General features: G+C 37.7%; 1 protein-coding gene across 8 annotated transcripts in view; it reads right to left on the reverse strand.

Annotated features, from left to right (window-relative positions):
- Window positions 1-22,055, reverse strand: part of CTNNA3 (catenin alpha 3) — a 582,319-nt gene that overhangs the window by 171,187 nt on the left and 389,077 nt on the right. For 7 of the 8 annotated variants that reach the window (XM_076339356.1, XM_076339363.1, XM_076339358.1 and 4 more), the window contains one exon: window positions 1,076-1,232. In XM_076339356.1, coding sequence (XP_076195471.1) covers window positions 1,076-1,232 — 157 coding nt within the window. Of the gene's footprint in view, window positions 1-1,075; window positions 1,233-1,548; window positions 1,577-22,055 lie in introns of those variants that run through there. The other variant, XM_076339361.1, reaches the window with a different exon arrangement.

The raw sequence follows: 22,055 nt of genomic DNA on the forward strand, positions 1-22,055 counted from the left end.
TTCATGCTCTGAGGAAAAGCCTGTATCCAGCATCAGCAGACCCAGAAAGGGCCTGAACAGCCATCTCTGCTTACAGTTTTTGCACTGCAATATCCACACCCCAATCACAAGAAAAAACCACCACTCAGTTATGGGGACTCCAGTCCAGCAGCTTCCAGTTACCACAGTAAAGGTGATACTTTTTGAGATATACAAGTAAGCTTTAGAGCAATGAATATCCAAGCTAAGTCCCCTTCTAGACAAGAGTCCACCCTCATGTTTAATGAGCAAAGAGTAATTTGGGAAAATGCACTTAGTCCTGACTTCACTTACAATGGTTTCAAACTACTGAAATCTGCAGAACTGTTCATGTTCTATATTGCTGCATAAACCAAATAATCCTACCAAATGGAATTAAGCCCAATGGACATACCCAGAGAAAAATGGGCAAGCGCAGGGGCCCACTGGCCATAAGGAAACACAAAAGTTAACCACATTTAATGAAGATGAGACAAGTTTTTCCTTCCTGTCCATATTACACTAACTGAAAAGAGTTGGGAACTTTAAACTGCAACAAGTAAAACTGTTGTCTATCTTCTGTTTAAATGTTCACTGCTTCAGTAAATACAGTTTACTGCTATCAAAGGTCTCTTCAGTGAAGAGATTTATAAGTACATTTTGTTTGACAAATATTTGTAACTCTGGAAACGCTACAGTGCATTGGAACAAAGGATATCGTGAGAATCTCGTGTTTTACGTATATGCACACTGATATGCACTTCCTTTTCTAGAAGGAAACTTCTCACAGCTGCAGAGAGGATTTTGAAACTTAGAGCTAAATGAACCTGTGAGGATGGATAAATGTACCCACTGTAACATACCCATTCTGCTTCATGCACCTAGTTTGCTTAAGTAACTTCTACCCAGCTCTACATTGTGTAGAGTAGAAATATCTACTGTACAGGGACATTTTAAACAGAAGCAACAGCTTCACAAAACCTTACACAATCTAATCTTCCATTGGTTACCTGTTGAAATGTTATGAAAAGTTTTCAAAGCATATAAAAGAATAATCAGATTCTGAAAATTATCATACCTGATACAGCAAGAAAATCATCAATACTTGTTATATCATCCACAGCTTCAGTAAGAACATGGATGTGATTCTCCCATGTACTCCTATACATCTCCATGTTGTTTTTCACAACTTGACTTTTTGGTCTGGCAGCAAGAGCTAAAGCAGCATTAATAACCTGTACAAAAACAAACAAATAAACAAAACACAAAACACAACATCTAAATAATTATGTCTTCAGAAATAAAATTTTATGTTTTACTTAAAATTGCAGACCAGCATTTCTGTTCTCTAAGCAAACGCATTGCTCAGCTTTTGTTTCTGTTCTCAGCAGGAATATCGGTCAGATGTTGCTTTGGCTAACTTCCATTTTAGCTTCATAAATTAAGAAGCTAATGGAATAGGATAGTAAAAATCCCAGCATTTTATTTTTAGTTGAAGAATTCATACTATTCCAGTTTGCAAGATATTAATACAAGGAAGTTTTTACTTACACACACTTAAGGCTCATGTATCAGTACGGCATACATCAGTTTTGAGTTTAAACTCTTTAACAACTTATCACAGAGCTTATCATGGAGTATCTTCACTCAAAGAGATATTATCAGCCTCTGTCATGTAAAAGTGAAAGGTTTTACCAGGACAACAGATAATCTCTTTTAGGATCAGTGGCATGGGACATAACACATACTACATCTATATAAAAGCAGCAGAATGATATTTCTAAATCAGTTAGGCCTAAAAATAGTAACTATGCTCACATGAAGAGGGTAGATTCCATATCTCCCAGGAAAGACTAATTGAAGATGGAAGTATTGGATCCTAAAGTGGTTACATCTACAGATACCTCTTCAATCAGTTAATTAGCTAGAGGGTTTTTTTTCCTAATATGGCTTTTTGTTGATGTTGTTAACATTATTTAAATTAAATTAATACATATCCCAGGTAGAAGCTGAACGTTAACCTTACACTAACTTTTTTTCCCTTTCACAATATTGCTTATTTATCAAGGGGAGAATGGTTTTAAGAAGACAAAACACTATGTAAAGCAAAAAATGGGAAGAATAAAAACAATATACCACACTAATCCCCAGTGCTGACAGCATACATTCATGAAACATTCTTGTATATCATGCCACTGTAATCAAGTCATTGCACCAAAGAATAAGAACCAGGAAATTCCTCATCCTAAGCCCATCTGACATGTCTTTACAATAGTGTCAATCCTCTTGACCCTGTTCTGGATCATAAGCTAAATTTGTAATCCATTTTGTTTGGTTGGTATTTTTACATATCGCATGAACTTACACAGCTGGTGAAATCTAAATAATGACAAACTTAGTAATATTTGTGCTCTCATAATGAAGTAACATACACAATTAGGCTTTCACAAGAATACTGCTGGGATTGAGTCTTTTTACTAATGATTTTGATAAGGAAGAATAGACCACGTGCTTATTACTTTACCAGGAGACTATGCAACTACAATGAAGAAAAGGATAAGATTTCTTCACCAACTACACAAGTGATCTAAAAAAATAGAATTCTGTCCCATAAGTACAAATATAAAAGCATCCTATTCTCCAGCAAGGGAAAAAAAAAATCCCAAGAGGCAAAACAAATTTAGAATTCAAACCAAGTGGACAGGTAGCAGCAAAAATGCATCTGCATTTACAGTGCATCAGTCAATAAATGCAAGTCCACCATGCCAAGTGGTTGGAAAAAATAAGGTACTGTCAGAGAAACCAACAGTCTGAGAAGTAAACACAGAAGAAATACCTGAAAAAAAAAATGAGGCAAGCGTTTTGCTCTACTTTTGCACTATTATATTTTTTTAAATACCCTGTCCATTTTGTGTCTTTCTAGAGGTATGGTGTCCCAAAGCTTCTCTCTCACTGAAGACAGAACAGCATCAATATCATCATCATAGATCTAAAAAACATAAAACTGTGAGAAAAGACCAAAAAAAAACCTAAGTCAGTCTAGAGAAGGAGAGAGCCTGAAGAGAAACAGAGAGTAGCTGCAGAGATGAAATCAATAAACTACTCTCTGTGCATCATGAAAAGAAAAGAAGAATCTTTAAATTGCAGGAAGGGAAAAATTCAAAAAAGAACACAACAAAAAAAACCCAAATCAACCAAATAAACACTAACTCAACTTTTTGCAGGCAAAATGCTCTCCATTTACCTTAAATTCGCTAACACACAAAACCAGTAATTTGCTTAAGGTTAAAATATCAAGCAGACTAATTGCTAAACTGAGGAAGACTACATTATTAACATATCATCTGTTGCATAAAGTAGCACCAACATGCAATATTACACCAACATACCAGAATTATTGACTACATATTTTCGTAAAACAGGAATGGAATTATCATAAAGGTGTTACTTAATTTTAAATAACGACATAATAAATATATTTAAACATCGTTTAATTGTTGTCTAAATGTAACCAATCAGGAGCCTCGCTGCCTCAGAATTATTATTGAATTAGTGGCAATCTACACTGCAGAACCTTCCTATTTTGACAAAACATCTGCAAAGTTATGCAGAAAACCACAAAATACACTGAATAAAGCTGAAGTTGTCATTCTCCCCATTTTCCAGATTACTAATACCCGAATTATTTAATTCATTAGACTTTCAGCTTTTTGACAATGAATTCTGCCTTCATATATACAGTACAGCACCATGCAGCTCCTTAAAGAACCTACTATCAAAGTACCCATATTTGGAAAAGAATGTAAAATTTTAGTAAAGAACCAAAGTAAAGAATCAAGTTAATTCTGATTAAAGGCAAGAAGTGCATGCTATAGGAAAAAAGTGCTGAACAGTTGAGCAATTACAGTTTGAAAGTCCTGAGTCTGATCAGTCTTTTTTTAAAGCTGCACAGCTTGCTGTTTTAAAAATATATGATTATAACAACAACAACAACAAAATCACTTGATCTGCACCTCAGATAATATGGAATACTCTTTAAAATAATTTAAAAAAAATAAAATCAAAAGCACCCAAAATCCACCACCACCAGCCATGGTTTCAGCAGTTTGCCTATGAAACAATTTCTTAAAGAAGTCCAGCTCACAAGCCATACAGCACACACATAATGAAGTCTAAAGGCTCACTTAAAAGAAGTCTGATTTCATGCAGTATCCTTAAAACAAAGCCACTGACTTTTAAAATAGTAGATGTTACAAGCAGGTGACAGAACACTGCTCTAGTCAGGCCCAGTAAGGACTTAGAACTGACTACTCTTTTTCCTTTTCTGATTATAATTTGGTTTGTGCTAAACACAGAGTTTTCCCCATAGTTTTCAGACATCCTTTCAATATAGCCCCTTAGTTATGTGTTATACAATTTTATTTTATCCATACTCCAGATCTACAAAATCTGCAGCAAAAGCATTTATCAGCTGTATCATCTGGCAGACCTGTCTTGATGGTATATGATCCTACCCCTAAAAGCAGGCACACCATTTATGTCTCTCATGTGAAAAACACGATCCCAATTCCCTACTCTCATTTCTTTTTTTTTTTTTTTTAATGCAATTGCCAGGAAACATATATAGTTAAAATACTGTATGTACAGAAGGTGCCTTATATCTTAGTTTGTAAATAACATTCTCTCCTCCAATAAAATGCAGGAGAGAATCATAGTAACTTCCAGGGAGATTAGAAGAGAAGCTCTCCCAAATTAATGTTGAGTGCTACTTGGGGCACTGCTGAAATCACTCATCGTTTCTAACATCTGAAAAATAGTAATAGCACAGCAATGCTGACATAGATTAAAAGGTTGATCATTTATACCTCATCAAAACGTAGACATTAAAAATTAGTCACCAGGGACTTTGAAGCCCTGTTCAAAGACACCAACAAAGGTGCCTATCTCCTAGGCATAAGCAAACTACCGTAATAAACCCTCTGCCTACATTCCCACATGCACTATTCATTTGCAGCACCACTTTGGAAACGTAAGGTCTCTTCCTACAGACATTTATTTATGCTTGGATAGCCAATTGCTTCTGGCTTCTCAAATAAGTCAACAGACCACTCGAGCTGCTGAAGGTTTACATTTCCATTTATGTACACTGCTTCTACTGAAGGCTCTGCAAGTACAGATTTCCCCCCACAAGAATTAAAGCAGGATATAAAGAGCTTATTACGGTTCATTTTTCTGAAGATAAGTGTTCAGCATTTTCCTCTGTTATAGTACTAACTTTGGCACTAAACACACACTTTGAATAAATACTTCAAAGTAGGCAATAACACTATGTTAAAGCCAGTCTCAACTGACTTCCAATTTCACCAGTAATACAAACTACTTCCTTTGTTTATTAAAACAAATGCTTAAAATTCAAAAGATGCAACTGTAAGCAGTTTATGAACTAGGCTTCAGACCACCTTTTCAATTTTGTTACCACGTTTCTCAGGATCTGTGGTGATGGAGTCCATTGCTTAAGGTTTCTATTGGATTGAGGGTGCTTCAGCAATAGGATAAAACGGACGTTTTTATTTGCTAAGGCAACTTTATTTCTAATCTGTAAGGAACTGCAGACTGTGGGTATTCCAAGTGACTTGGTAAAACTAAAAAAAAAAATCCCACATGTGCACAAATGAACAGACAAACTAAAGTAGGAAAGGGCCTGCACTAATACCCTTTCCTTTATCCCCGTTAAAACAGACTGAGCTTTCAGTTTCTGAACACTATTCTCCCAGGTGTAGACTAGAGGCACAAGGCCTTCTCATTAATGCCTAATTTTGAACTCCCAGACATGGAAAATGAGGAAGAAAACATGGTGACTCAAGATGTGCACACAGACCATGTTTTTAAAACAATTCTGCATTTGGTACTTCAGGAGTACCACTTCTGGTGACAGCACATATCACATCCTTCAGCTCCTCACAGAAACTTCTGGGGAACAAAAGCAACCGTACCAAGCTTCAGCTCAGTGCCTAAACCTCTTTGGTTGAGAGACAATGCTGCCTGTGATGCTCTTTCTATATGAACCGTAGAATACACAAATAGAAAATTCAGTGTAGTAACAGTGTACCTCCATATATTTTTTTAAAATAGTATTAGCAGTTTAACCATTTTAGGAATTAGTAATTTTAGGAATTAATAGAAAAACGTTCCCTTTGTCTTTGAGACAAGAGTCATTGTTTGTTTTTTCAAAGGTACAAGCCATAGTGATAAGCATTTACACTTACATAATTCATCCTACTCTATCTTAAGCTTTGTTTTCATCAGCCAGAACACATTACGTCACGAGAAAAACAAGAAAAATTTCAATAAACACACAGAACAAGAATTTATAAAGCAAGCAACATTATTTATGTTGGGTACTTGTAACTATTCCAAAATCATACCCAGAAAACGTACAACGTAACAACAACAGGACAATGTCCATGTACACAAATAAATGGGAGAGAATTAAAAAGCAGAGGAGGAGAAGCAGAAGAGAAGAATAAAACCAACATCCCAAATAAAATATATTCCAAGTTATTTTCCTCTTTGTAAAAAGGAACAAACAGTTCAAATTGCACACTGGTCCCGGAAAAAGCCATAAAAAGACTTCGCGAGATACCTTAATAGACAAGTGTATGCTGGTACATTAGCAATGAGAATGCAGCCTTCCCCATTTTGGTCAGCCTATTACTAGCAATCCTTTATGTCGCAAATTTGTCATAGGAAAGACTGTGATAGAAAGGACTAGTAGTACTGGTAGCTATAAACTGCAGTATACAAGTGAGGGGATATATGACAATTTTCAAATTCATAAAAGGTAGCTGCTAAGTAGGAGAAAGAAAACTGCAATCTCTGCCACCAGGAATAGGTCAGGAAGTACTAGACAGGACTGTAGCAAGAGAGAAGGTTGTTTAGTTTTTTGTATTGTTTTTTTTATTGTTTGTTTTTTTTTCTTAAATATAATGCCTAACTGAAATTATATAGTTAACATGCACAAAAACAAACTGCCTGGAGAGACTCTAAACTCTCCATCACTGGAGGTACTTAAGAGCAGGGTAGTTAGCACATCTGCCAGGAATATTTTACATCTCTAAACCATGGAAGAGTTGATCCTGTATTGGTGGAAGAAAGAGGAGAGGGAAAGTGGACTACACATGACATCAATCTGACATCATAATAAAGCTAAAATGAAATGGTTTCCTGACTTGATAACAAACATTTGTTACAGTACAAGAGAAGAATAGAAGTTCTAACACCGCCAGGAAGAAAAGGCATCAAGGCTGGCATCAAACAGGCATCATCTACATACTGTGGGACATTTTTAAAAGAGTTGGGATGATTAATTTGTAAATAATACTTTTTTCAATACTAACCATAAACATTTGAAAATGTTATGGCAAGTAAATAAATAGTTGCCATTACTAGTTAAGCCTCAAAATTGAGTACTTTTCAGAAAGCATGTTTCAAGCAACCAGCACATATTTCTATACAATTCATGACGTTTTGTTAAGATGCATAACACACCCAAAAAACAATTCACTGCCAATCCCTGTACAGGCCAGGGATTTTACAATAAAGATCTTGAGCTCCTGCCAGATGGAAAACCAGCCCAAATTTTGTTTCTAGGATGTTGACTGCATAGATCTGCAGCAGGCAGGAAGAAATACTACTCAGCTGACACTGAAGCAGCAGATCTATTCTGCCTTTGTTGCTCTGATCTCAGAACTGCTTCCTAAACCATACTGTGAGATGGGCAAACTTGCGAACAGCTTTCAGAAAGAGTGTAATTGGGGTGCTTTCTCTCACACTGCCGGTGAGAAACATGCACAGGAGTCCTCATGGAGCTAGGCTTTGCAGCACACAGACTTCTGCACAATTTGCAAGTATTAGGTCCCATCCTCCGTACACCTAGCAGTCTACAACATGAGCTAGAAATAAAGCATTGAGAGCAGTGGCTATACAACCATATCAGTGTCTGCTGCTGAAAGGGTCCAGGAGATGAGCTACAAAGAGGGAGGAAATTGTGGCCAAGTACCAGCACCCAGTTAAATACCCTCTGAGCTTGTTAAACCAAAACAGGATCTGTACACCTGATCACATTTGGATATTCCACAGTTCCATATGAGAAATAATCTCTGGTTTCTTTATTTCAACATCAATACGAAAGATACAAGAACTTTCCACATACAGCGTAATACATAAAAGCCCATTTCTGTTTGGCTCTACAGCAGCTCCCCCAACACTCTCTTGAAGGTAAGAAATTTGCAGGAGTTGAAACTTCACCATTTTCATTCCTATCACGCTTGATCCAATTTCACAGGATCAGTTTTCTGAGCTAGGGGCTAAAAATTTCACCTCAGTAATTCTTAGGTCACATTGATCCTGTTTCCATTCACCACACTAACTAAACAGTTTAGGATTTAAAATGTGTCCATCAAGACTGAAATACTACACAAGTAATTTCTAACTTTTCTGTTCAAGCCTCCAATAAGATATTATCTGAAAGTCAAACCCTATTTCTGGTTGAATACAATAACGTCTTTTTCTTCCTGTATTTTCTTCTTTGTTTTGGTAGATTTACCAGGGGATTGGCTCTGCCAAAAGTAACAATGAGACTATGTAAAAAGCCATTTCAGTATGAACAGAACCATAAAATTTTTATCTTGCCAAATGCACTACAGAGATAAACTGCTTGGGAAGATCACCAAAACTGTTACAGAATGTAGTCAACTTTATTAAATGGGTGAATTTAGAAATCCAGACAACTCCAAATATCTCTGGAAATAAAGTCCCAAAACCTTCACTAAATGCAAAAACTACTAAATGCCTGAGGCAGGCAGGCATCCTCATCCAACAGTACAGAGACTGCACTGACACACAGACTAATGGACTCTACAGCTACACAAGACCTGCAAATCATCTAGTCTGACCACCGAAATAACACAAACCATAGAACTTACCTAAGACTTCCCTCAGGAAGTTAACAGCTAGAGGTTAAATCAGTTACATTCTACATAAAGGCAGTTAATCCTGAATTAAATATTTCAGGTGACAATGTTCCTTATGGTTCCCAAGGTAAATTGTTCTAATGCTCAATATCCTATTAAGAAAAGACTTAATTCCACTTTGACCAAACGTGGCTTCCACAAGTGTGACAATACCTATCTTCCATAAAACAATTCAGATTGATATTAATGAAATTAAAATCCTGTCACAGCTAAGTTGCAGACCAGGGTATAGACCACGTGCCTTTGTTTTGCCTGGGAACCACGTCAAGGTGACAGACCCAAGGGTTACGCAAGGTTGCTAAAGCTTGGCTAAGCACAGGTATACCATTAGCTTTGTTCTATCTGGAACTGCCCTGATAGCCAAGATTCATTAAATTAGGAGCAGCAACCATGAAAAGCTCCTTTGTATAGACTTATAAGTAGTTTCCAAACCTGTAGTTATTAGAGTCTTTGTTGGACATTTCCAGTATGACTGAAAAAGGAGGCATTCACCTCTGGTGTTCTCGTGTTGTAGAAGCCTATCCACCTCAGATCCAATAGGAACAAAAACAGCAAGCAAGAGGCAACTGCCACTTTTGCTCATCCAAACAGTGCAATACAATGCTGTTCATTAAGATCAGTCTCGTTCTTTTTTTTAATCATATTATCTGGTTTATTTGTTTTACTTGATTTTAGAAAAATTGAACTTGGGAAGAAGCTTTATCTGCTTTTTATTAAGAAATGATATTATATATGTGTTTAAAATCCTTTATAAATTCTTGAACCTTACTAATATTTTGATGTTCAGAACAAAATATAACTAGAAATTCAAAAAAATGTGAAGTCATCAGTGGCACTCACATACAAAAAAACCCCAAAATCCACAACATGTATGATTTAGACTGGGCTATTCTCAATATGGTCTAAGAAACTTGAAGACACACATTATCACACAAGTAAAATGGAGTTTTAAACCCTCTTTTCCTGTAAAAAGAAGAAAAATCAAAAAAGAAAAAACACATACTTCACACCAGGGCGCTCACATTCTTATCAACAAGAGACCAAGCTGAAAAAGTTTTAGCCAATTTCTTAGTCTTCATGGAGCTTAGCCTTTCTACCTCACTCCAATTTTCATTTATGGCATAAATTTATCATTATCTGAATTTACCTCAAGAAACAATGAGAACAAAACTAATCTAATCTGAAGTCACTGTTTCATCACTGCTTCCTGATCTAAAGCAGGGTTATCATTTGTTGCTGGCCAATTAAATATAGCCTTACTCTATCTTATTACAGCATATTTAGGCCGTTCCAATTCCAACATTACCTATCATTACTTTTTCCCCCAATATTGTATTTCTGCACTACAAATCTCACAGTGCAGGTAAACATTACCAGAAAGTTGTTATTGCTCCTGCTCTACTGTTTGGGCATATCGCAGGGGCTAAATTAATAGTTTTCAAGTATCTCCTTGCACTTCTGAGCACAAGTTAGCTGAGGACAGCATTTATTATTACTATTGGTATTGCAGTAACATACATATGTCCTCATCAAGTACAGGATAAACGATACTCTACACACTCCAGTAAATGAAAGCCAGACTCAAGAAGTTAACAGAACAGTAACAGAAGATTACACAAGTTGAGGGAAGCTTGAGAACAGAGAGAAATGATGACAATAATAAGGTAATCCTACGTGCCTTCTACTAACTAGCTTCTGAACAGCGGATGACTACATAAAAATACAGATAAGCTAAAATGAGCTTTGAGGCGTACACAGTAGATGTAGCTTTCAGGGAGCTACTCCTGTGCATAATGGGTTAAAATGAAAAAGAAAAAACAACACACCTGGACAGCATTCATGGGGTAGCCTTAGACTATGGGACAGTAACACTTTTATTTTAGAAATAACAAATTGGAGGCCAACAGACATCTATCCTGTCACACAAGGGCGGGATGCAATGTTCAGTGAGATGGTGCCTTAAGGCAAGGATGAGTCATCCAGCTTAAGGTCAGGCAAAAGGAGACGACAGAAGAGTAGGAAGTGTATAGCAGGGTTGGAGTAACATTACAAGAGAATACTTTTGTCAGTGTTTTAATTAAATATAACAAGGAAAGAAGCAAGGGCAAAGGTCTGATATGGCAGTGACTACAGCAGAAGAAAACTAGAAATTTCTTAGAAATAAAATATAAGGATATGGGGAATACTGAAAACTGTTAGTCTCTCTAACCAAATCAAGAAAAAGTCTTAATTGATTGGGTTTTGTTTGGCAATTATCTTTTTTTCCAGCTGAATAGGAGCTGGCTGCCCAGCTTTACATTCATCTGCACCTCCAGCAGATGAATTTCCAAGAAAATTAAGTGGGCAGATCCATCAACTTGACACAGTAACAGCAGAGTCAAATTCAGTCAAATATTTCTCAAATATCCTAGAGGAATTTACCTCCAAGAAAAGAAGGGTCAATTCTGCCCTAGTGTAAGCTACTACAGAGAAGTTGAAGGAGCTGAAGTTGAAAGAGCTCACCCCAGGATAACACGGTTTAGCCAATCTAATCAAAACAGGAACACGTATAGCTTTGAGAATAAATATTCCCAAACCATTTTATTCATCTGGAAGATTAGTAACACCTTAAAAGTCTCCATGTAACTACGGTCTAAGGGTAACTGTGTATGATTTCAGGTGATGGAGGAGAGTGTATTTAAGCCCTCTCATTTATAACTGAATTCTCAGGCATCCATTTCATTTATCTCACTTTTGTCAACATCTATAAACAGCCTTTCAATCACCTACTCATTTCTACACCATTTATATTTTTATAATCCTGCCTCTATAGGAGGTTGCTACAAAGGTTAATGTGTCACAGTTCATCTGATGTACTAACAAACAAAAGTTGGTAGTCATTATCGTACTGCCCTTAAGAATTATCCTACCAGAATTAATTCACTGTTTTCTGTATGCAGTATCTTCTCCAATTACATGCGACAACATCTCAAAAGCAGCTACCACATCAAAAACAAGAACTACAGAAACGTGTTTCTGAAATGAGTCTTTTCTATGTAGAACTCAATTCATGCTTTTCAAAACAAGATCTTAAGACTGGAGTCCCCATAAAAAGAGGCTTCTGACACTGAATTTACGTTCCTGGTTGTTTCGCATTCTGTACCTCATTTTCTTTTCTCCACTGGCCATTCTATGCCACCTTTACCCACACTGAGCAGTAAACAAAGCTACAGTGTTCACAGAGACTAATATTTAAAACAGATTAGCATGAAAAACACAAACTAACCAAAGCATGGGCAACTTTGCTCTTCAGACTTTACTGTCGAGTGATTGACTACTTCATTCTAGCCTTTAGAATGATGACATGCTTCATTTGCTGCGCATGGCTGGGGTGTTCATCTCTAAGGGAAAGGCATGGATAACTACACAGAAAAATAAGATTTATCTATACAATAGTATGCATATGGAAAATGGATTGCACTCAAACCTAGTTCAGCACAGCTCTCATGGACTCAGCCAAAAGGGACTTTTAGACATACATACCAAAAGCGTAGCACTTGATGTATGATTTCAGGTGATTAGATTACAAAGATTTAGTACCAATCTCTATTGCAGAAATGTAAAAAACATACTCACAAGGCAAAGTCCAGATGGGGACTCTGCTTGTTGCCTTCTCTAGTCTCACCAAACTGGCAAGCACAAGTCTGTAAAGTTGGTGTTTCTGAAGAACTTCTCATGTTCATGGAAGATGTACAAGGCCACAAAGTTCTCTCAATTTGCATGCAGAGCTAATTTCTTCAAAATCTGATACATGATTGAGAACCCTGGCCCCAAACATTAAACTAACTCATGTTTCTTAGTAGTAAAACTGTGCATCTATTGTATATACATGAATATAATATCTTATGAGAAAGAATTATTTTGTGCCTTAATGTTATAGGATAATTAAATGTAGTTGAAAACTGGTAGGTTTAACTGCCATCCTGCTCCCTGAAATACAGTAATAGGTCCATACCTGCTCCAGAGCAAAAGCTCCCAGAATTTCATGTTCTGGCTGGGGTAAAAAGTTTTGAGCTGAATGTATGCTAGAATTCCTTTGGAGCCAAAAGTAAAGAAATGGTCTCAAATCAGTTCTTCCTGCGTATAGGATAGCGTGCTCTACATTCATGTAAATAAACAGAAACTGAATTCAAAGCATCTGATTTGACCATAGAGTTTTGTTACTGGAAGATGGAACTTTGTAGTTCCGTATTTTTATAGCTAAAGAAAGTATAATGGGATGGTCATATTCAAGGTGAACAGTACACCAAATGTGTCATTTGATTCTGTCACTTCTAGACATCAGAATGCATGTCTTTGTTTAAAATCAAAACTATTTTGTGCATCTTATATTAATCCCAATTCATTTATGTAATGTGAACAGTTTCTAAGCATACCTCACAAGATTCATCAAGGTATGTGCATGAATAACACACCAAAATAACACAGAAAACTATTTTTTGAGCTTTTAGAAGGTGGATTTTTTCCAAGCTACTACTGAACTAATCATCTCATTCTACTTCACAAAAGGAATTGCACTGCTTGGGACAGTATCAGTAAGGAATAAAACTCATGTCCAACTATTTTTGATCTAAGAGAACCTAAGGTTTTTCTTCCTCCTTTCAAAAATGATGAACTGAATGTCTAAAAAAGTCTTGCAGCTGGGATGGAGTAACTACTTGTCATGCTACAGTCTGGGAACCGACTGGCTGGGGAGCAGCTCTGCTGGAAAAGGAGCTGACATCCTGCTGGACAACACTTTAGAATGCATGTCAGCAGCATGCCCCAGCAACAATGAAAGCTAACAGCACAGTGGGCTGAAAGGGCAGGAGCATAGCTAGTAGAATGAGAAAGGTGACACTTACTAGATCACATCCAGAAAACTGTGTCCAGGTGTCCAGTTTTGGGCCCTCTGATACAAGACAGACATCAATAAAGTAGAGCAAATTCAGCAGAAGGCCACCAAGATGATTAGGGGCTAGAACTCTTACCCTGCAAGGAGGGAGAGAGAACTGAGCTTGTTCAGCCTGTGAAAAAAGTGGCTTCAGAGGCACCTAACAGCAGCCCCTCAACACATATGAGGAGATTACACAGATGACAGAGACAGGCTCTTCACAGCCACGCATGGTGGGAGGAGATTCTGACAGTGGTCAGAAATTGAGAGAGGTTCTGACGAGAGTGAGCACAGATGTGCACAAGAGCGCTTTTCACACCAAGGTCAGTCAAGCAGTGGAACAGGTTGCCCAAAGAGTTTGTGCAGTCTCTGTCCTTGGAGATTTTCAAGACCTGACCAAAGTTTAGAGAAAGCCAGTTTGAAATTCAGCACTGAACTTGCTTTGAGCAGAAGGCTGGGCTATAGACATCCTAAGGTCCCTTCCAACCTGAATTATTCTATAATTCTGTTCCGTAATGCACAGTTACAGAATAATTATATGATACATACTTAGTTACTAACATTGACTCCTTCTGGGGCAAGAGCGACTCACTTCTCAGGGATACTCTAAGACAGGTAATAGAAATTTAAACAGATAATTATCAATAGGTAATGCAGCAACATCATGAAATTCTATTTCCTAACACAAGGGTTACTACTAAAGAAACCACAGAAACATGTTGGCAGTCTGCTATTTTTGTTCTTTTAACAGAAAATTGTGCAGAACTTTATTTCTGTCAAGCTGTGCCTTGTATTTGTCTCAAACAACGCAGTGGGGGAAGCTTAAGCTTAAGTCAAGACTTCCCCAAGCTCTGTAAGAAGGCATCCGTATTTACTACTAACCCAAAAAACAAACTTGCAAGCAAAAAAACCCCACTATAATAATAAAAAGGCTCAGGGATGTATGACGCTGTTGCTTTGGCATCTGCCATAAAAAGCCATTAAAATAATAAAGATATGAAAAAACCCTAACAATCTAAAAGCTTTGAAAGCTGAGTATCTTGTATACAAAATATTTAATCATAAAATGTATTTCAGTCAATATAATTAAATAAAACTGAGATCATGTTGATAATGCAGCTCTAGACAATAAACAAATTCTACCCAAGGGATAAGTGCGTTCCAAGAGTAGATAAATTACTTGCTATATTTATTAATAAAATCAACTTTAATTGTTCAGTGAATTTAAAAGGTGAAATCTACCCTCACTGAAAATAGCTAAAAGGAGATGCAAAGTTAGGCAAAATTGTTTAATCATTGTATCAAAAGTGACACATCACTGACAAAGCAAGATTGTACTTCCACAAGAAACTTTTCTCCTCTTCTGCGAACAGGAAAAGTTCCATCCACAGCATACTGCTCTCTCTCACAATATCCTGAAAAACTTCTATCTCAGCAGCATTATCAAGTATTGATAGTTATGAGGAGTTAGGTGTACAGGTGGTATGATAGCATAAACACATGACCATAAGTTTTTACAATATATTCAGAAAAGATTAAGACACCTATTGCTTTAGACAGAGACTCAAGAATTCCAGCAAGAAATAAAGATGCAATAATAAGAACACAGCAGTCCCTAAAATACTAAATGCAGTGGTTAAAATACTTAGGACAAATTATGATCCGACATAAAATTTCAAAGTCCCATTTGCAATCTCTGTTTTGGCAGAACTAGCATTTAAATAACGTACTGTATGATTCTGTTTCTTCCTCCTTTCCAATCATTTAAAGCAGGAAGAAGGGATTGCACTGGAGTCATTTGGTTTGCTTGTGACATAGTTGACTATGTTTGGTAATAAGTTTTACAAGTTAAATACGAATTTACTTATTCTGAGATTATTAGGTAACTTTAACTAAGCTTTGAGAAAAGGCCATTGAACAAAGTTGGTATATATTAACACACCGTTCAAATCTAGCAAAGGCTTTCTTGATACCAACCATTAAGGGCAGACTTAATTTCGACATTGTTATTACAAGCTATTGGCCAAGAATCTTGTGAATAAATTACGAGCACACAGGTAAAGCAACCCCTCAAGAACAAACAGAATTGTGGGGTAGGGGGTAAGCCAACAGTACTATTAACATTATTGATCTGATACTCCAGGCTAGAAATTAAATACAATTCTGCATAGCTTTATCTCCTGGTGTCTGGGCAGTAGTTGCTAGAGATACACAGAAATATGTTTTTATTACATTGGGATAAAGTTTTTGTAATTTAGTAAAACAATTTGTGTAACTTCATCATTCACCCTCAGTAAGTTTGCAGATGACACCAAGTTGGGCGGGAGTGTTGATCTGCTCGAGGGTAGGAAGGCTCTGCAGAGGGACCTGGACAGGCTGGATCGATGGGCCCAGGCCAATTGTATGAGGTTCAACAAGGCCAAGTGCCAGGTCCTGCACTTTGGCCACAACAACCCCATGCAGCGCTACAGGCTTGGGGAAGAGTGGCTGGAAAGCTGCCTGGCAGAAAAGGACCTGGGGGTGCTGGTCGACAGCCGGCTGAACATGAGCTGGCAGTGTGCCCAGGCAGCCAAGAAGGCCAATGGCATCCTGGCCTGTATCAGAAATAGTGTGGCCAGCAGGAGTAGGGAAGTGATCGTGCCCCTGTACTCGGCACTGGTGAGGCCGCACCTCGAATACTGTGTTCAGTTTTGGGCCCCTCACTACAAGAAGGACGTCAAGGTGCTGGAGTGTGTCCAGAGAAGGGCAACGAGGCTGGTGAGGGGTCTGGAGAACAAGTCTTATGAGGAGCGGCTGAGGGAACTGGGGTTGTTTAGCCTGGAGAAAAGGAGGCTGAGGGGAGACCTCATCGCTCTCTACAACTACCTGAAAGGAGGTTGTAGCGAGGTGGGTGTTGGTCTCTTCTCTCAAGTAACTAGCGCTAGGATGAGAGGAAATGGCCTCAAGTTGTGCCAGGGGAGGTTTAGATTAGACATGAGGAAAAATTTCTTTCCTGAAAGAGTGGTTAAACATTGGAAGAGGCTGCCCAGGGAAGTGGTTGAGTCCCCATCCCTGGAGGTATTTAAAAGATGAGTAGATGAGGCACTTAGGGACATGGTTTAGTGGGTGGTGGTGTTGGGTCGACGGTTGGACTTGATGATCTTAGAGGTCTTTTCCAACCTCAATGATTCTTTGATTCTATGATTCTATGAAAAGCATACCTCCCAACATAGCCTACCACTGCTGAGAGGCACGGTGCACTCATGAGGAAGAAAACAAAAACAAAACCAAACATAAACCAACCAACCAACCCAGCCAAACAAAAAAACCCCCTACCAAACCAAAAGCACACACACCAAATACAGTCCTCTAAAGCTCCCCGCCACCGCTGTACACAATTATGTCTTGGTTTTATATAGGGACTACATGCATGTTTCTGAACGCATTTGGAAACCTTCTACGGGAAAGGCACACAAAGTTATCTTTAACACTTCAGGGACTGAGCAGAGACCCTAATAAAATATTCTGAGACAAGAAAATAAAAATAAAGCTTAAAAAAAGACATTCCCATTATTTTAGTTCAAAATGTTACAAAAATGCAAAAGAACTGAAAATATAGTGAGGTATTCAGTATTCACATTTGGGTGGATAGTTTGATTTTTGGAGACAGGACAAAATAGAATTAACACTTAAAGGCTGATTTTTAAATCCATTCGACAGCACCTCCCTTCCAGAACTAATTCACTTGACCTGACAAGTGAAGCAGACAGCAGATCACAAAATACAGTGGGGTTTTTTTGCAGGTCAGATTGCAGATGCCTGATTTGAATGAAATTAGTAATTTCAGTTGTTATGTACTTTCACTTTCTCTATTTTGCAATACTGAAACTGAAATAACCAGAATAAACAAACATTTATGTTTCTGCCTTATTGAATACAGTGTCTGTAAATGACCCAGGTAATGTTTTGGATATGATACTTAAAGGTATGGGGGGTGGATCGCACAAACCCCCTAGTTTATTTAAAGAATCAAAAGTGCATTTTTCCACTCAACCAAAAACCACTGTTCCTCAAACTGTATTTTTTGTATTAGATATACACCCACTATCCAGCATCTCACTTAGGATCAAGCAAATCATACCACTGGTCAATTACTTTAAACAATTTTAGCTACAGTTTCAATTTTCTAACTAAACAATGACTTTTTTGTGTCCATGGTTTGTGTATGTGGGGGATAACTAGATTCTGCTCAGAAAGCACCGAACACTTCACAAAATTTTATTAAGCCTTGAGCAATGCATTCTCAAATGCAAATTTTAATTTCAAGAGAAGCAAATTCTTGAAATGGAAGGCTCAAATAATACTCAAGACTTACTGATCTATGAAAGAGGAAATAAAAAAATATTCAAAACACAATTCTGTTTATAATGTTTCATTTGTTATTTTACACTCAAAACCATAGTGGAAGTCGTATCTTCAACAGTGCTCCATCCAGAACTGGAGCTCCACTATCTGCAGTTCAGTATAAACATATTAAATTGAGAACAAAGCCTCTGGATATAGCATTGCTTTTTAGAGATGTAAGCTTTTTCCGCATTTTCTTAGGCTGTGTAAATGCTCTATCACAGTATACCAACTGTACTGGTATAAAAATTATCAGCACTGGTGATAGCTGGAGTTTGCTGATCAAGCTGGGATAAGCCATACTGTCAACAGCACAAGTTATACTCCTATAGCTACAGTAAAGCCTTCCAGAGTACACAGGCGTAAAGGAAACTCTCCATGGGAGTTTACAGTTTTGGGACTTGATCTTGAAAGGCCTTCAGCATTAAAAACCCCTGTGTCTGAATACAACACCCATAATTATCAATTAAGGTAGTTGCATACTGAAATGACAATATAAAAATGAAGCTTATGTAATTAACCTTCTGTTTATTGGATTTCATATCCAAGTAAATCTTTAGTCCAATTTATAGTGTACTGCATATAAAATAGAGAGGTCCTTATGGACTATTCATTCATGTAGCAACTGCAATGGAACTAGGAACAATTGCAGTGTAACTACACTACAATTACAGTCTTTGAATATTTGGCAGGATGAACAGACTTACGGATTAAGTTTATATACTGAGTTTAAAAAAAAAAAGACATCAGTAAAGCTCAACACGTATGCCATAACTGTTGCTTCATGTACATTTTGAAGTATATTATGCAAAAAAAACAACCAAAACAGCAACAACAAAAAAACCCAACCTACTAAAAATGTATTAAATCCACCCAATTAGTTCCTCATTCCCTCTTGGGATTTCTAAGAAAACTGTCACCATTACAGACAACCTTCTTCAGTAGTCATTTGTCTAAATGCCATTGCCCTACATTTCCTATAACATCTATGAACTATGGTATGGTCTGAGCAAAAGAAATCAAGAGCTGAAGACAACAGCGAGCTTTCACCTGGACACAAAAATGAGTTACTGAATACACAGACAAGCAGAAAGCTTTAGGAGAGTTACACAGAGATGGGGACATGGAGGTCAAAAATCCCTGAAGTGCCTCTGGAAAGAACAGGTAGAAACAGTCTGGTGAACAAGTGGGACTGACAGACATCCTCAAATATATTCCATGTCACTCATGCAGACAGAAGAGCCCGGCTTCAACTTTTCACCTGTTGCTGCCACAGTCAAAGATCTCATTTGCAGTAAGAACTACCGTGCCCCTTCTGGTCCCTGGAAGTTTTTTCTGTCCTCCCGAGGCCTCACTGCATGCTACTGGCCCCTCAGTGCAGGCTCCAAGGACCGTGCTAGGCTTTCTCTCTCTGCGGCAACATACAAACACTCAAATCTTCTTTTCCTGATCCTCTCACCCAGTTAATTTTTAAGGGACCTAAAACAACACAACTGTGAACAGAAGAAAAAGCCAAAAAGCCCACACCTACTATTTTCTTTCTTTTTCTAGCAGGATTGCTTCCAGAACAACACTTCAGATGAGGCACTTGTCTTCAAAATAGTAGGACCAGCAATGGAGGGAGGCTGCTTGCAGTTAAGAAGACTCAATACTTGTAAGAAATACTTAAATTCTAATAGCCTATTAATTCATTGAAACTGTATCACTAAAGCTTCAGCTACAGTTGGTTTTACACATGAATGACGTCACGTTTTTGTACTGATGTTCTTATTTTAGTCATGTGGTTAGAACATTCTCTATAGTACATCCTCTTACTGTTAGAGGTTAATTAGGGTAAACATCCTTGACTAGGACAACCACTACCATCCTGTTATCCAGGCCTAATTTGAATTACTGGGTATCAGAAGTTATGTGGGTTAACAGTTCAATATTTGAGGAAGTTAACTGAAAGGGACAGTTAAAATTCAGAGTGAATAAGGTAATTTAAGACTGATGTCTATTTAATATCCTAGCAGGAAGAGATGTGGACAATATCTTTGGGAAAAAAAGTGAAAGCCAGCAATGTTAACATTTTCATAGAGCTCTTAACAAATCCAAAATTTTCTGCAAGTACACATCAAGTTGCCTGTGTAGCCTAGCAAACTTTAACAGTAGTCCTGAAAGCACTACAATCCCACAATGTACATAATGGCATCACCTCATCTGAAAAACTGAAATTTAATTCTCATCAGTTCATCCTGTAAAGGTATACAGGAGGAAAAATAGGCTTGAGAAATGAAAACAGTGAGAACAGCTGAAAGATACAGTAAGATCTGGGAGCTAATAGACTAAGACAGCATCATGAGCATTATGCAAATGCATCATGACAAATCAGATATATTCTATATATTCAGGAACAAGGGAGGACTCTAAAATAAGAGAATTATTTCCAGTAATATATTTTATATGAATGGAATTAGCCCATAAGAATCAGCATTATGTGATTTCGTCACATAAATGTAGTAAGATTTCCGTTACATTCCTATACATAAAGTGGAATACTGTACCTTAAAGAGAATAACCATTTGGTCAGGGACATACATTTCCATATATAAGAGCATAAAACTATCACTAACACCTTGAAGATTTTACAAGTTCCTCCAAAACAAATGTTATGTCACACCACCAGATGTGTTACACTGAAGTAGCTGCAAAGTGAAGCCGATGTAACAAAACAGGGGTTTTTGTCCCTGTCCTGGTTTTAGCAGGGATAGAGTTAATTTTCTTCCTAGTAGCTGGTACAGTGTTGTGTTTTGGATTTAGGTTGAGAATAATATTGATAACACACCGATGTTTTAGTTGTTGCTAAGTAGTGCTTACACTAGTCAAGGACTTTTCAGCTTCCCATGCTCTACCGACTGAGAAGGCTGAAGGTGCACAAGAAGCTGGGAGGGGGCACAGCCAGGACAGCTGACCCCCAACTGGCCAAAAGGACATTCCATACCATGTGACATCATGCTCAGTACATAAACTGGGGAAAGCTGGCCGGGGGGGCCGCTGCTCGGGGACTGGCTGGGCATCGGTCGGCGGGTGGTAAGCAATTGCATCACGCATCACTTGCTTTGTATATTATTATTATTACTACTATTATTATGATGATGATTTTATTTTATTTCAATTATTAAACTGTTCTTATCTCAACCCACGAGTTTTCTCACTTTTACTCCTCCAATTCTCTCCCCATCCCACCAGGGCCAGGGGAGAGTGAGCGAGCAGCTATGTGGTGCTCAATTGCTGGCTGAGATTAAACCACGACAGTCTTTTTTGGCACCCAACGTGGGGCTCAAAGACTTTAAGATAATAACAGATTAACCAGAGTGCATTAAGGAATTTATACCTGTTAACAGTTGTGGGTCACAGTATTGATTCATCTGTTCTCGATATTAGTCTATCTGATCTGCATCATGCTCTTTTTTTTTGCTGTACATGTTAGAGATTAGTGTTGGGTTTTGCAGTTTGCTGTGGTCTGCAGTGATTGGTGATGTTTTGGCTGGGAGATTTGTTATTAAAACACTGGCCTTGAGCTTAATCTGGTATTTGAGCTTTGTACTGAAGCCATTACTGTACTTTGGGTACCACTTTGTGGAGACAATTAGCAATTATAGTCCTTCCTCTGAGACGTTTTTTATGGAGGAAATACAGAATGGCAGCATCACTACCTTCTTCTATGATGTTTCCCCCTTCATTACAGT

Source organism: Aptenodytes patagonicus, chromosome 5 (assembly GCF_965638725.1).
Source record: "Aptenodytes patagonicus chromosome 5, bAptPat1.pri.cur, whole genome shotgun sequence".
NCBI classification, from domain to species: domain Eukaryota; kingdom Metazoa; phylum Chordata; class Aves; order Sphenisciformes; family Spheniscidae; genus Aptenodytes; species Aptenodytes patagonicus.